This window comes from Martes martes, assembly GCF_963455335.1.
Source record: "Martes martes genome assembly, chromosome: 11".
NCBI lineage: Eukaryota > Metazoa > Chordata > Mammalia > Carnivora > Mustelidae > Martes > Martes martes.
This window is the reverse complement of record NC_137899.1, coordinates 67,224,254-67,241,567: the sequence shown is the minus strand read 5'-3', so window position 1 is coordinate 67,241,567 and position 17,314 is coordinate 67,224,254. Positions and strand designations below refer to the sequence as shown.

General features: G+C 38.3%; 1 protein-coding gene across 1 annotated transcript in view; it reads left to right on the top strand.

Annotated features, from left to right (window-relative positions):
- The window catches only part of MATCAP2 (microtubule associated tyrosine carboxypeptidase 2), a gene marked incomplete at its 3' end in the record, with an annotated part of 126,820 nt that overhangs the window by 102,908 nt on the left and 6,598 nt on the right, over positions 1 to 17,314 (top strand). Inside the window, exons 4-6 of the mRNA XM_080818434.1 lie at positions 13,584 to 13,727; positions 14,078 to 14,210; positions 14,727 to 15,032. Coding sequence (XP_080674560.1) covers positions 13,584 to 13,727; positions 14,078 to 14,210; positions 14,727 to 15,032 — 583 coding nt within the window. The remainder of the gene's footprint in view (positions 1 to 13,583; positions 13,728 to 14,077; positions 14,211 to 14,726; positions 15,033 to 17,314) is intronic.

Sequence of the window (17,314 nt, the reverse complement as noted above, 5' to 3'; positions counted from 1 at the left end):
GATCCCAATCTTTTGGTACCAGTTGAGACCAGGATTTGTAACCTAGGATGTGATCTATTCCAGAGAAGGTTCCACGTACACTAGAGAAGAATGTGTATTCTGTTGCTTTGGGCTGGAATGTTCTGAATATATCTGTGATGTCTATCTGGTCCAGTGTGTCATTTAAGGCCTTTATTTCCTTGTTGGTCTTTTGCTTGGATGATCTGTCCATTTCAGTGAGGGGAATGTTAATGTCCCCTACTACTATTGTATTATTGTCAATGTGTTTCTCTGATTTTGTTATTAGTTGGTTTATATAGTTGGCTGTTCCATGTTAGGGGCATAGATATTTAAAATTGTTAGATCTTCTTGTTGGACAGACCCTTTGAGTATGATATAGTGTCTTTCCTCATCTCTTATCATAGTCTTTGGCTTAAAATCTAATTGATCTGATATAAGGATTGCCACCCCAGCTTTCTTTTGATGTCCATTAGCATGCTAAATTGTTTTGCACCCCCTCACTTTAAATTTGGAAGTGTCTTCAGGTCTAAAATGAGTTTCTTGCAGACAGTATATTGATAGGTTTTGGATTTTTATCCATTCTGATCCCTTTGTCTTTTGATTGGGACATTTAGCCCATTGACATTCAGGGTAACTATTGAAAGATATGAATTTAGTGCCATTATAATGCCTGTAAGGTGACTGTTACTGTATATTGTCTCTGTTCCTTTCTGGTCTACTACTTTTAGGCTCTCTCTTTGCTTAGAGGAACCCTTTCAATATTTCCCGTAGGCCTGGTTTGGTGTTTGCAAATTCTTTTAATTTTTGTTTGTCCTGGAAGCTTTTTATCTCTTCTATTTTCAGTGATAGCCTAGCTGGATATAGTATTCTTGGCTGCATATTTTTCTCATTTAGTGCTTTGAATATATCATGCCAGTTCTCTCTGACCTGCCAGGTCTCTGTAGATGAGTCTGCTGCAAATCTAATATTTCTACTGTTATATGTTACAGACTTCTTGTTTTGAGCTGCTTTCAGGATTTTCTCTTTGTCACTAAGGCTTGTAAATTTTACTGTTAGATGATGGGGTGTGAACTTACTTTTAATTGATTTTGAGGGGGGTTCTCTGTGCCTCCTGCATTTTGATGCTTGTTCCCTTTGCCATATTAGGGAAATTCTCTACTAAAATTTGCTCCAATATATCTTCTGCCCCTCCTCTCTCTCTCTCCTTCTTTTGGGATCTCAATTATTCTAATATTGTTTCATCTTATGGTATCACTTAACTCTCAAATTCTCCCCTCGTGATCCAGTAGTAGTTTGTCTCTCTTTTGCTCAATTTCTTTATTCTCCGTCATTTGGTGTTCTATATCACTAATTCTTTCTTCTGCCTCATTTATCCTAGCAGTAAGAGCCTCCATTTTTTATTGTACCTCATTAATAGCTTTAACTTGGTTGAAATTAATAGATTTCAACTTGGTTAGATTTTAATCATTAATAGCTTTCAAGTTGGTTGAAATTAATAGATTTCAACTTGGTTAGACTTTAGTTCTTTTATTTCTCCAGAAAGGGATTTTATTTCTCCAGAAAGGGATTCTCTCATATCTTCTATGCCCTTTTCGAGCCCAGCTAGCACCTTGATAATCATCATTCTGAACTCTAGTCCTGACATATTACTAATGTCCATATTGATTAGGTCCCTAGACTTTGGTACTGCTTCTTGTTCTTTATTTTGTGATGAGTTTTTCCACCTTGTCATTTTATCCAGATAAGAATATATGAATGAGAGGGTAAAATACTAAAAGGGTGGCAAAGACCCCAGAAAAATATACGCTAACCAAATCAGAAGAAACCCAAAACAGGGGGAGAATATGGGGGGGGTAGAAAAAATAAAAATAAATAATAAATTAAAATTAAAAAAAATATATATATATATATTTTAGACCAGTGGATAGAACAGAGCAACCCACTTGAGTTTGGGTGTATTCTGGTCTCTTAGAAGAAACTACCTCCCAAAATTTTAAAGAAAGAAAAACATATATATATACAAACATAAGGGTAAACACAATGAAGGGATGGAATATGACTGTAAAGATGAAAATTTAAAATGATTCTTAAAAAGGGATTGATAAGTTGGTTGGAAAAAGGAAAAAAAAAGAGGAAAATGTGATCAGGCTGGAGCTATATTTAGGGTATAATTTGATCTATAAGAAGAATTATATCCCAAAATTTTAAAGGAAAAAACCCTATACGTATACAAAAAATAAGGTTAAATACAATGAAGGGATAAAATATGACTATAACAATGAAAATTTTAAAATATTTTTTTAAAAAGGTATTGATAAAATAGTTAAAAGTGTTAAAAGAGGAAAGAGAAAAAGTTAACAAGAATAGAATAAGAAAGAAATAAAATTAAAAAAATTTAACTTTGCAAGACTAAAGCATCATGGGAGAAAAGCCACGAATTCTGTGTTGCTTTCCTCTAGCTCAGGAGTTCCTCAGTACTCATTGATTGGTGAAGTTGGTCTTGGCTGGATATTCTTGCTGATCTTCTGGGGGAGGGGCATGTTGCAGTGATTCTTAAATGTCTTTGCCCAAGGTGGAATTGCACTGCCCTTGCCAGGGGGCAAGCTAAGTAATCTGCTCAGGGTTGCTCTCAGTAGTTTTTGTTCCCTAAACGCTTTCCATACAGCTTTGGAGGACAGAGTGAAGATGGCGGCCTCCCACTCTTCTCATTGGAGGAACCAAGTACTCAGGGCCCCACTCCTCAGTACGCCCTCAGAAAAAAGCAGTCAATCCCTCCCATCTCCCTGGTCTCCAGCTGCACTCTGTGCTCACCTGGCTGATGACGGAGCATTTCTATCTCTGGCGCCTGGCCCCCTTTGGAGTCTCCCAACCCAGCAGATTCCTGCCACACACACCTGTGCAGATCCTCCGGATCTGCCACTTATGGGGTCCCTGCTCAAAGAGCAGTTACCCGACTGCACCTTGGATCACAGTTTAAGGTAATCTCGAGCTGAGAGCCCACTGCTCAGCTCCATCTCTGTAGCTGGCTTCCCCGCTCCTATACCTGGCAGCTCTGCCACACTCAGACACCCCCAGTCTTTCTGTGACCCCATGGGTCCTGAGCCCACACTGTCCCCACAAGAGTTCCACCCCCACTTAGCCTCTGGAGTGACATCCCTCAGTGGAGCAGACTTCTGAAAGTTTTGATTTTGTGCTCAGCTGCTCCACCGCTTGCCTGGAGCCAGCCCCTCTCCCTGTGGTCTATCTTCCCGACTATTTGGATTCACTTCTCTGCACATCTGCCTTCCAGAAAGTGGTCGATTTTCTGTTCCTAAAATTGCTGCTCCTCTTCTCTTCTATCTCCTGTTGAGTTTATAGGTGTTCAGAATGGTTTGATAACTATCTATCTGAACTCCTGGGACCTAATGGTGTTTCAGTCTTTTACTCCTCCGCCATCTTGCTTCCCCTCTCTATGTGTCTGTTTTTGTGCTGTCTTGGTGATCACAGCTTTGTAGTAAAGCTTAAATCAGGCAATGTGATGCCCCCAACTTTGTTTTTCCTTTTTCAGCATTTCCTTAGCAATTTAGGATCTTTTCTGGTTCCTTACAAATTTTTGGATTGATTGTTCTAGCACTTCGAAAAATGCCAGTGGAATTTTGATCAGGATGGCACTGTGAAAGTATAGATTGCTCTGGGCAGTATAGACATTTTAACAGTGTTTATTCTTCCAATCCATGAGCATGGAAAGTTTTTTCTTTTCTTTTTTTTTTTTTTTTGTGCCTTCTTCAATTTCTTTCATGAAATTGATCCATTACCTCCTTAGTTAGGTTTATTCCAAAGTATCTTACGGTTCTTGGTACTATAGTAAATGGAATTGATTTTCTAATTTCCCTTTCTATATTTTCATTGTTAGTGTATAAGAAAGCAACTGATCTCTGTGCATTGATTTTGCATCCTGCCACATTACTGAATTGCTGTATGAGTTCTAGTAGTTTGGGGGTAGAGTCTTGGGTTTTCCATATAAAGTATCATGTTGTCTGCAAAGAGAGAGAGTTTGAAGACTTCTTTGCCAATTTGAATACCTTTCCTTTTTGTCATCTAATTGCTGTTGCTAGGACTTCTAGTATATGTTGAACAACAGTGGCAAGAGTAGGCATCCTTGTCATGTTTCTGTTCTCAAAGGGAAGTTTGATGGAGGCATAATACTCCATAGTGTATATGGACCACATCTTCCTTATCCATTCATCCGTTGAAGGGCATCTTGGTTCTTTCCACAGTTTGGTGACCGTGGCCATTGCTGTTATAAACATTGGGGTACAGATGGCCCTTCTTTTCACTACATCTGTATCTTTGGGGTAAATACCCAGTAGTACAATTGCAGGGTCATAGGGAAGCTCTATTTTTAATTTCTTGAGGAATCTCCACACTGTTCTCCAAAGTGGCTGCACCAACTTGCATTCCCACCAACAGTGTAAGAGGGTTCCCCTTTCTCCACATCCTCTCCAACACACATTGTTTCCTGTCTTGCTAATTTTGGCCATTCTAACTGGTGTAAGGTGGTATCTCAATGTGGTTTTAATTTGAATCTCCCTGATGGCTAGTGATGATGAACATTTTTTCATGTGTCTGATAGCCATTTGTATGTCTTCATTGGAGAAGTGTCTGTTCATATCTTCTGCCCATTTTTTAATATGATTGTCTGTTTTGTGTGTGTTGAGTTTGAGGAGTTCTTTATAGATCCTGGATATCAACCTTCTGTCTGTACTGTCATTTGCAAATATCTTCCCCCATTCTGTGGGTTGCCTCTTTGTTTTGTTGACTGTTTCCTTCGCTGTGCAGAAGCTTTTGATATTGGTCCATATACACTATGGAGTATTATGCCTCCATCAGAAAGGATGAATACCCAACTTTTGTAGCAACATGGACGGGACTGGAAGAGATTATGCTGAGTGAAATAAGTCAAGCAGAGAGAGTCAAGTATCATATGGTTTCACTTATTTGTGGAGCATAACAAATAATATGGAGGACAAGGGTAGATGGAGAGGAGAAGGGAGTTGAGGGAAATTGGAAGGGGGAGGTGAACCATGAGAGACTATGGACTCTGAAAAACAACCTGAGGGTTTTGAAGGGGCAGGGGGTGGGAGGTTGGGGGAACCAGGTGGTGGGTATTAGGGAGGGCACGGATTGCATGGAGCACTGGGTGTGGTGAAAAAACAATGAATACTGTTACGCTGAAAAGAAATTAAAAAAAAAAAAAGTTTGTCCGCTTTTCCTCATTGAGAATGATATTTGCTGTGCGTTTTTCGTAGATAGATTTTATGAAGTTGAGGAATGTTCCCTCTATCCCCTTACTTTGAAGAGTATCAATCAGGAACAGATGCTGTTATTTTATCAAATGCTTTTTCTGCATCAGTTGAGAGGACCATGTGGTTCTTCTCTCTTCTCTTATGGATTTGTTCTATGACATTGATTGATTTGTGAATGTTGAACCACCTCGCATCCCATGGATAAATCCCACCTAGTCATGGTGGATAATGTTTTTAATGCACTGTTGGATCCTATTAGCTAGGATCTTGTTGAGAACATTAGCATCCATATTCGTTAGGGATATTGGTCTGAAATTCTCCTTTTTGATGGGACCTTTGCCTGGTTTGGGGATCAAGGTAATGCTGGCTTCATAGAAAGAGTCTGGAAGTTTTCCTTCTGTTTCTATTTTTTGAAACAGCTTCAGGAGAATAGGTATTATTTCTTTGAATGTTTGGTAGAATTCCCCAAGGAATCTGTCATGTCCTGGGCTCTTATTTTTTGGGACGTTTTTGATCACTGCTTTAATCTCATTACTAGATATTGGTCTATTCAGGTTTTCAGTTTGTTCCTGTTTCAGTGTTGGAAGTTTATAGATTTCCAGGAATGCCTCCATTTCTTCTGGGTTGCTTAACTTATTGGCATATAACTGTTGATAATAATTTCTGATGATTATTTCTATTTCCTTGGTGTTAGTCATGATACTCCCCTTTCATTTATAATTTTATTAATTTGGGTCCTCTCTCTTTTCTTTTGGATTAGTTTGGCCAGTGGTTATCGATCTTATTGATTCTTTCAAAGAACCAGTTTCTTGTTTCGATGATGTATTCTACTGTATCTCTAGTTTCTAACTCATTGTTCTCTGCTTTAATTTTGATTATTTCCCTTCTTGTGTGTGGGGTTGGCTTAATTTGTTGTTGATTTTCCAATTCTTTAAGGTGTAAAGAAAGTTGGTGTATTTGGGATTATTCAGTTTTCTTGAGTGAGGCTTGGCTGGCTATGTATTTCCCCCTTAGGATTGCCTTTGCTGTATCCCATAGGTTTTGGACTGATGTGTCTTCATTCTCATTGGTTTCCATGAATTGTTTAAGTTCTTTTTGATTTCCTGGTTGATCTAAACATTCTTGAGCAGGGGATGGTCTTTAGCTTCCAAGTGTTTGAATTCCTTCCAAACTTTTTCTTGTGGTTGAGCTCCAGTTTCAAAGCATTTTGGTCTGAGAATATGCAGGGAATAATCTCAGTCTTTCAGTATCAGTTAAGCCCTGATTTGTCACCCAGTATGTGGTCTATTCTGAAGAAAGTTCCATGTGCGCTTGAGAAGAATGAGTATTCTGTTGTTTTAGGGTGGAATGTTCTGTATATATCTTTGAGGTCCGTCTGGTCCAATGTATCATTCAAAGCCCTTGTTTATTGATTTTCTGCTTGGATGATATATTACTGAGAGTGGTATGTTAAGATCCCCTACAATTAATGTATTCATATCAGTATGACTATTTTGATTAACAGTTGGCGTATGTAGTTGGCTGCTCCCCTATTGGGGAGGCCTAAATATTTACAATTGTTAGATCTTCTTGGTGGATAGACCCTTTAAGAATGATGTGGTGTCCTTCTGTATTTCTGACTGTCTTTAGCTTAAAATCTAATGTATCTGATATGAGAATTGCCACTCCAGCTTTCTTTTGAGACCCACTGGCATGAAAGATGGTTCTCCACCCCTTCACTTTCAGTCTGCATGTATCTTTAGGTTCCAAATGTGTCTCTTGTAGACAGCATATGGACGGGTCCTGTCATTTTATCTAGTCTGCAATCCTGTGCCGTTTTATGTGAGCATTTAGGCTGTTCACGTTGTAAGTGATTATTGAAAGATAAATTTTAATTGACATCATGTTGCCTGTGAAGTCCTTTTTTCTATAGATTGTCTCTGTAAATTTCTGTTCTATGTCACTCTTGGGTTCTTTCTTCTTTTATAGAACCCCCATTAATATTTCTTGTAGTGCCAGCTTGGTGGTCACGTCATCTTTTAAACCTTGCTGGTCTTGGAAGCTCTTTATCTCTCCATCCATTCTGAATGCCAGCCTTGCTGGATATAGTATTTTTGGCAGCATGTTTTTCTCATTTAGTGCCCTGAATATGTCTTGCCAACCCTTTCTGGCTTGCCAGGTTTCTCTGGACAGGTCTGAAGTTATTCTGATGGTCCTTCCTCTGTATGTAAGGAATCTCTTCCCCCTAGTTGCCCTTAAGACCTTTTGTCTGAAATTATGATTTGTGAATTTCACAATTAAGTGTCTGGATGTCTTACTAGACTCGTTGATCTTTGGGGGGGTGTTCTTTCTGCCTCTAGGACATGAACACTTATTCTATTCCCCAGATTAGGGAAATTTTCATACAGAATTTTTACAGCTATATCTTCTAGTCTTCTCTCTGTCTCCACCCCACTCAGGGATCCCAATAATTCTGACATTGGAATGTTTCATGGCATCATTTATTTTCCTGATTCTGTTTTCATGGCTTCTAAGCTGTTTTGTTCCAGGCCTCCTCCTGATCCTTCTTTTCTATTGGTTTGTTTTCTAGATCACTAATTCTGTCTTCTGCCTCGGTTACCCAAGCTGTAAGAGTATTCAGATTAGATTGGATCTCATTGATAGCATTTTTTAGTACTGCCAAATCAGCCCTTACTTCTGCCCTTAGAGATTCTATGTTGTCACTAATGGTCTTCTCCAACCTAGCCATTGCCCGGCTGATTGTTACCCTGAATTCCCTTTCCAACATACTGTTTATGTCCATATCCAATAATTCTGTCTCAGAAGGCACAGTCTCTGAATTTTTCCTCTCTTGGGTCTCCCTCCTCCTAGTCATTTTGGTGAGAGGTGGTTGAGGGGTTGTATAGCTGAATATACCAACCATGATCCAGGCAAGGTGCACCCTTTCTTGGCGCCACAGTAAGGATCCACCATAAAGCAGTGCCAGGTACCTTATGTATTGTCCAAAAATTAAGTCAACTGCCACATTATCTTCTCAGATAGGACAGTCATCAGGACTCCTCTGGGCCTTTCTATATGTCACTTTCTAACATGGTAATGGAAGAGTTGGCCAGGTATTCAGAATGAACATAAAGGAAAAGTACAAAGTCAGATTTCTGCAGATTAGGGGACTGAGACCTGGATAAAAGCATGTGTGTATATTAAGCTGTTTTGTTTCCAAAAGTTTTAAAACTAATCAATGAAATTATGTAATGTCTGATTGTTTACTGTGTATATTTGCTATTCTTAGTTGGAAGTAGAGAATGTATTTGATGTCTGTGGATAAATCAGGGCTAGATCTCCTCATGGCTGAGGGAAGTGGCTGCTCGCTCCATGATTAGGCCTCAAGAATGCAAACCATACCAACTCTTCCTAGCAGCAATCTGCACTGCCTAAAAATTACGACAGAAAAATATCTTTTTGAATTTTCAGTTTTTCTTTTCCCCCCATATGTTTTTTTTTTAATACAAATACTCCAGAGAAAAGGTATCAATGACTAACTGGCAAGTGGGAGAAAGGTGTGGAGCCTGATTGATTCACTCTTTCCCTCTTCTTCTGTCCTCCCCCTCCTCTCTACCTCTCTTTAAAAAAAAAAAGTATATAGAGAGAATAAAATCCCATAATTCTATCATCCACAGATAATCACTATTCACATTTAGTGTTTCTTGTCTCATGCCTAATGGTGTTCATAATTGACGTTAGTATACTTTTGTTTACATATTTGTATCTTCTCATGTCATTAAAAACTGTCAGCATTTCCTTTTTGTCAGCATAATTTTCACTGACTGTATATATTTAATAAAATGGGTATACAGTAAGTCAGTTGAGTCTTTTAGTTGTTTCTACTGGGATTTCAAGTTTCATAGTTTTGTTGGTAATCTGCTTTAGAGGACCTCTTGCAGTGAGCCATGCAGTGGAGGTGCTAACTAGGATAGGCCTGCACCAGCATTTAAGTCAAGGAAGGGGGACCACAGCTGAACCAGTTGCATAGGAATTGTTCTTTCCTTCTCCCAGCCTTCAGTATACTGAAGAGAAAGAGAGGCCCAGATAACTGCAGAGGGATGAGAAGGAATTATGTCACTATTATACCTTTCTTTCTCAGTGAAGGTTCTTTAGGCCTCAGGGCAGGCCTGTCCTGGGGGAGGAAAAAGAGCTGTAAATTAGATGTGATTGACATTTTAAGTTGGATTAAGTTGGCTTGAAATGGACTTTTTTTGAATACTTGAAAATTATTGGAAAGCTAAAGAAACTGGTTAAGATATTCAGGGATAGGAAGGTGAAATTCTGGATGGCAAACTGAAAGCAATGATTGGAGAAAAATAAGCCACTTCTTGTTGTAATTCCCCACCATGTAATATCAGGAAATGTTTTTTGATTAACTTTAATGATGATATTAATGTAGTAGAGAGATTTGACATGAAATTTATTCCCTCTTAAAGTAGTTAGCCATGTGGATGAGGCATGTGAAAGCATGATTCTCCAAGTTGTATTGATAGGGAGTCTCTGAACTCAAGGGAGAAGGGATGATCTTCTCCCTTCTTTTTTCTTAAAAACAAAAACAAAGACAAAAACAAAAACAAACTTTTGGTAGGGGGGATGAGGAGATGTGGATCAAAGGGTACAAACTTTCAGTTATAAGCTGAGTAAGTCCTGGGGATCTAATGTACAGCATGATGATTGAAGTTAATAATACTATACTGTATACTTGAAATTTGCTAAACTTTTAGATGCTTTTACCATACCAAAAAAAATGGTAATTACATGAGGTGATAGCTGTGTCAAATTAACTTGATAGTGGTAATCATTTCATAGTGTGTACAGATATTAAATATTTATATTGTACCCCTTTAAAAAACACATCACATGGTGTGACCTACATATATATAATTTTTGTCAGTCATACTTCAGTAAAACAGGAAAATGGCTTTTTCCCCTTGATCATAACATTAATATATTCATACTGTAAAGCATTTTAAAACTTCTGAAAAGTACAGATAATAAACCTCAATGCAGTCCATCACTCTATCCCAAACAGGAACAGCAGCCTTTGGGAATATTCTTACAGGTTTCCTTGTGCCTTCTTAAATTGCTTATTGCCTCTTCCTTTTTTCAAAGCTGAGATCATACTCATAAAATTTTTGTAGCCTGAAGTTGAGGCTGCATAGAGAAGCAGAAATGGTAACATAAAAATATTCACTGATGAAGTGACCACTCAGCATTTCTGACTTCTCCCGGGAAGCTTGAATTTATCCACCCATTTAGCCACTGTTTCTTTCTCTGTGCTGGGGGCTATTACAATGCAGATAAGATTGCGAAGTTATTTCTGGAGGTCAGTGAAGGATACTGGAGATCTATATGCTCACTGACAAATTTGTCTAGGTTGGACCAGTTGAAAAACTGACAAAGAAATCAACAGAGATGACAAGAAGATAGGCACTTTGTTTTTTTTTTAAGATTTTTTATTTATTTTATTTATTTTTATTTTTTATTTATTTATTCTATTTTTATTTATTTATTTTTTAGAACAAGGGGGCAAGGGGCAGAAGGCTAGGGAGAAGCAGGCTCCCTGGGAGCCTGTCACGGGACTTGATCCCAGAACCCCAGGATCATGACCTGAAGCTGGACACTTAACCACCTGAGCCACCCAGGTGCCCTGAAAATAGGCTCTTTAAAAAAAAGTATTGCACAAGACATCATATTAACCTAACCTTTGGGGAACATCAGTATAGCTCCCAGGTAGTGTTGCTATTGTGATGCCAGTAAGCAAGATGAAATGAAGGATGTGGTGTTCTGTTGTATATCATTTTGTTGGAAAAATCAACCCCCCCAAAAAACCCCACTATTTTTATTCATTCTTTGATCCAATATTTAGTACATGGGTATAAAGTTTGCCTAAATGTTGTTAAACTGCCAAGCATGTTTCATCCTAACATTTATAGGGTTCTTTCTCAGTATAAATTCCCTATCAAATTTTTGTTTCCCATTATGAATATGAATGAATACTTATTATGGATATGAATACTTACTAGCCTTCTACTAATACTAAGAGGGGACACCTGTATTTAATTTTTTATTAATCCTGTAAACTGCTTATAACTTACCTAATAAACACTGTAGTTCCTCTTATCTGCGGTTTCAGTTACCTAAGATCAGCCTTGGTCTGGAAGCAGATGATCCTCTTTCTGACATGTTGTCTGTCAGAAGGTCAATGGTAGCCTAATGCTGCTGCCTGTGTCATTCACCTCCCTTCATTTTATCACATAGGCATTTTATCATCTCACATCATCACAAGAAGAGTGAGTATAGTTCAGTAAGATATTTTGAGCGAGAGACCACATTCATATTACAGTATAGTGGTATAATTGTTCTATTTTGTTATTATTACTGTTAGCTTCTTACTATGCCTGATTTATAAATTAAACTTTATCATAGGTGTGTTTGTATAGGAAAAACATAGTGTACATAGGGTTTGGTACTCAGTGCAATTTCAGGCATCCACTGAGCTCTTAGAACATATCCCCTGCAGATAAGGGTGGACTACATAGTAACCAAATTACATTTTTTCTTGTGAGTAAGCATATGCTAGAAAAGCTATTTTTATCTGAAATTAAGTAAATACTTAAAAGCCTGTAATTCCACGTTATAATATATTTCCTTAACCTTTTTTAGGTCTAAATAATGGTCCAATATAGAAGGTACCACTTCTGTCTTTCCTGGAATCAGGGCCAGATTTCTCATATTCTTCTCACGCTGATACATTGATAACTAGTCATCATTAGACTGGTATATGCAAAAAGCTTTGCTAATCTGCTGAAGTGGGTTTTTAATTGTGAGCTTTTATTTTAATTGTAATAGTTGTCATATAAATAATTAGCATCTGGGGTTTTTGTGCTGTATTCCAATTCTCCGAGATCCTCCTTTTTACCATGCACATCAATCACCGGGGGATCTTGTTCTGATTCGATAGGTGTGGTGGGGGTAAAATTCTGCATTTGAAACCAGCTCAGATATGAAGCCAATTCTGCCAGCCTTTGGACCACACTTTGAATTGTAGCCTTCTTGATAACAGTTTTGGGAACAAAAGCCAGTCAAATTTGTTGAAGCCATTTCTTGTTATAACTTTATGACACATGCCTTGTTTATTAGTAATACATGTTTTTCCAACAGGGAAATAGATGTTGAATTGTAGTGTGTGAGTTTTTCTAGTTTTTGTGTTGGGCATACTATCCACAGTGGTGGCATTTAGAAGGAATGAATGTACCGATGACAACAATGATGATGTAGTAATAACTGACAGGTACTGATGACTTATTAGGCCCCAGACGCTGTACTTTACAAAGATTGACTAAATTTTTTGAATAAAACCATGAAGTAGACATTATTATTGTTACCCCATTTAAAAATGAAAGGCTTGGTAAAAAGTTAAATGACTTGCCAGAGCAGGGACAGAACCGGGACATCAACACAAGAAGTTAGTCTGACTCTAAAGCTTATTGTTTGGAAAATCTTTTCTTGTCTGACAGTAGTCCAGAAACTAGACTTCATAAAATGGATTTTCTAGCTTCTTTCCCAAAAGATTTTTTAAAGATCATTTTTCTTATGTTTTCCTTCCTTGTGGCTTTCCCAAGATACTGGTGATCTCTAGCTTTTTTAAGTCTGCCTTTCTGCATATTTGTATTTAGATCCTAACTTTCATATTCTTTTGATGTAAAAATTTATAAAGAATGAGTAGTAGGTAGTACCCTGCCCTGAATGAAAGATAAAAGTGTTTTTAGTAATATTGAGACTGTTTTATTTGAAAGACGAGCCCTGGAAAACTTTAGATTTATAAGATTATCAGAGAAGAATGGCTGTTTCTTTTGAGTGTTCTTAAAACTTGGGGCTATTTTTCTCTTTATCTAAATGGCAGTTGTAATTTAGTGATTAATCTGGAGACATACCTTCCATTCTGAGTTCTCCTGCCAGACCACCAGATGGTCTTAGAGAAGCCAAGGAGCCCCTCTGCCTTGCGTTCTCAGCCTGTCAAATGACAACACTAGTACCTTTAACTCTTAGGCTGTGAAGGGAAAGAGGATTTGTAAGTAGAGACGTTTATAAAAATTTGTGACAATGAGTGAAAGCTGTTTAGAATTAGATATGGTACCTCCCTTGCAGTTTCATTTGGAAGTCAATAAACACAGCACAGGTCATGATCCCTAAGAATGTAACTGGCTTATTACTCATCTCCAAGTAATAAGAGATTATTTATTTTCATTATCCCTGTTTGTTTGTTTTTTACAGTCCATCAATATTATGGAACTGACTTTACAGAAATATGGAAGTTATGAAAAGTTTGAGCAGGCCACTGGTGGCAGCCTGCTATCTAAAACTCGAATCTGGAGTCATGTTCGGAAGTACATGATGAAAGAAGGCTGCCTGGGTGAGGTATGAATCGGGAGTGACACGAGATGCTGTTGGCATTTTAACTGCTCATTAAATTAGTCACCCAGAGATCTCACTATATTGAATTGTTGTGTTCAATTTCTTTGTGTTTTTCTTTACTTATACTACCCTTTCTGTATAGCCTATGGGATTATGGGAATTTTTTAATGAAAATTATAATGAAGCAATTTGCCTCAGTGGCCTCCTCTTATTAGCAGCCAGTTCAGAATGACCACGCAGTGAAGTGGTCTCTGGCTTGTGTACCGTCCTTTGCATCATTTTTCCTGTGAAAGCTTCCTCTCCCCAGCCTCTGCATTTTGTTTTATATAAATGTATTTTTGTCCTCTTCTTAGATTGTAGTTCATCTCACTGAAGATCTGCTTTCCCGAGCTTCAATGACAGTGGTAAATGGGTGCCCAACACTGACCATTAATGTTTCCACTGCACGTGAGCACTGGCTGGAGGGAATGCTGAGGCATGAAATAGGTAGGGGTAGCCCTTCATTTGTTCACTTATAATATCAGAAATCAGCTGCAAAGAAACCTTTTTATAATGGGTTTTTTCTTAACAGTATTTGGCAAAAGGTAATGAAATTGTTAGTTTTCATTTGAACTAAGATATTAATGTCTCAGTTCAGATTAGATTTTTTCAGTACCATGTAGCTGTATTGAGCTTGGATTAACTCCTGGATTTCAGTTCGCCTGTGTTTCTGAAACCAAGGGAAATGGAACTGAATGCTGAGATTCCTTTCAGATATCAAGTCTCTGATTCTTCTCTTTAAGAAAATAAATTGTACAAAAGTCACACTTCTTCGAATGATACATGCAGTCCTTCTGAAGGCAAGAGTACCTCCTTCGAAAAGCTTTAGGGTCAGGTCATTTTTTACTTTGTTTTGATTCATAGGTACACATCAATTTGGTTTTAGAACCATTGGTAGAATCTTTTTTGGAAAAGAATTAAAATGTCATTTCTCGTTTTTCACATGCCTTTTCTTCTCCATAGGCACACATTATTTTCGAGGTATTAACAACCTTCAGCAGCCATGGAACAGTTGGACTGGCCGTAAAAAACATGAGCTAAAGCCAAACAATCCCACAGAGGAAGGACTGGCAAGTATTCATAGTGTCCTTTTTAGAAAAGACCCCTTTTTATGGAGGGCGGCCCTCCTCTACTACACTGTTTATCGAGCCAGCCAAATGTCTTTTTGCGAACTCTTCAAAGATATTGGAAAGTTTGTCAAGGACCCCAATACAAGATGGGATTATTGTGTACGAGCCAAGAGGGGATGGACTGATACTTCTCAACCAGGTGGGTGTCCCTTGATTGTATGTTTGCCTTATGGTTAGTTGTCTGTTGATTTTGATTACATCCTTGTCCACCAATCAGGGAAATCACTCACTTGTGAAAAATTAAACCTTTGTTACTTGAGGTCAATGCTAGTTTTCCCAAACCATATTTTGTTAGCATTCTTTATTCAGTTATCATTTTGAAAAATTTCAAACTTAAACAAATATGGAAATGATAGAATTAACACTCATATTATCCATCCTCTAGATTCACCAATTATTAACATTTTGCCAGTTCTGCTTTTTCTTGCTCTCATTTTTAAAACAGCTCTACTTCACTTGACCTACAGTTTGCCCATTAAAATATATAGCTCAGTTGTTTTTAGAATATTCATGGAGTTGTACAGCTATCACCACTGTCTAATGTTCTCTTTGACCATTAAATTCTGTCAGGCATACTGCATAAACAGTTTTGTTGAGCTCTGGCTCTAAGTTTGTCCAGTTCTTTTATTTGGGACATACCCTCTGTCTTCCCAGTTTTTTCTGATTCTATCTGTGTTAGGAAATTCAGCTACATCTGTCTCCTGCTCTGTAGAAGAGTGGCCTTATGAAGAAGAGCTTCTGTAGTGCTATGTATTTGGGGCCGGGCATGTGGGGCCAGCAAGATCCACAGTGGTCTGCTGGAGGGGACCTACGGCTGTCTGGGAAAACTCCTGTGGAGGCCAGGTTGGAGGGGGTGGATCCACAGGAGATTACAGGGGTAGGGTGTGCTGTTTGGAAGCTGTGTGAAGGGTCTGCTGTGTGAGGAGACCTGCAGCTGCTTTGGAGAACTCCTGCAAGGGTAGGCTGAGAGAGCAGGGTATGCTGTTGACAAGCTAGGCGGAGAGTATGCTAGTTCTTGCACATGTCTTTGTATCTAGGCTGGGGCAGGGAGAGGAATGGCACCTGTCAGCTCTTTTGTTCTTAGAGGAGTCTCCTGAAGTTCCCTGCTCCTCCAGCACATACTCTGAGATTAGTAAACATAAATCTCCTTCTCATATACCCTACCTAATGTTGCTGTTATGCTGTATCTCAGTGGGGCTCTTTATTATGCTGTCTCTTTAAGGGCAAGGATTCAACTTCCTCTTGCTACCTGGCTCTCCCAAATCTAAGCTTGGTGATTTTTAAAGTTCTTCGTATTAAACCCCACTAACTATAAGAACTCATGAAGTTAAGTTCCTCTGGCTTTCAAAGCCAAACGTTATAGGGATTTGTTTCTGCAGTGTGGGTCCCTTATGTTTGTGGTAGGTGCTATAGGGTCTGCTCCTCTCCTTTCTCTTTGCTTGCAATTTTCCTCTCACCCTTCTCCATCCTTACGGTGTCCTCCCCTGAGGATAGGTCTTCTGGGTCAGTCTGGTTTCTGACCACATCTTTGCCCTACCCACCCTTTTCAGTGTGACCTCTTCTCTACATTTAGCTGTGGAGAGTCTGTTCTGCCAGTCTGTTGGTTGTTTTCTGGGGTATTTACACTGACATGGGCATTCATAACTAGGTCTGCCTGGGACAAGGTGAGCTTAGGATCCTTTCTCAACCATCTTCTCTGTGAGTCCTTTGTCATTGGGGTTTTGATTTGGGTTTCCCTGATGACTAATCATGTTGAGCATTTTTCATGTGCATTCATTGCATATTTTCTGTAGAGAAGGGGTCTAAATAGACTTCTTGTCCATTTTTAATTGGGTTGTCTTTTTATTGTTGAGTTGTAGGTGTTCTTTATATATTCTAGTTACAAAGCTCTTATGATTTACAAATATTTTCTCTATTCTGTGGGTTGTCTTTCACTTACTTAATAATGTTCTGTGACTTTCTAAAAGTACACTGTACACTTGCTCTTTTATTCCTGAACCCCTGAGCATGCATCTCCTAAGAATATAGACATTCTTCTAATACAATATCATTATCACACTTAAGAAAGTGAGCATTAATTCAGCAATCTTAACTAATACATAATATTTGGATTTCCCCAAATATTTCAAAAAATATTCCTGACAGCTTTTTTTTTTTTTTTTTCAAATTTAGATCCAGTCAAGGCCCAGGTATTATTATTGGTGGTTGTGCCTCTTCAGCTTCTTTTAATACAGAACAGTGTTCCTCATCTTTTTTTCATGATACTGAGTTTTATTTAAAATCCAGGCTGTTCTTATAGAATGGCCACAATCTAGATGTGATTGATTGTTACCTCATGATTAAATTCTGGTAAGGGTGTTTGGCAAAAATACTGCATAAGTGATACTAGATCACACAGCAGGAGCCACCTCATGACCAGTT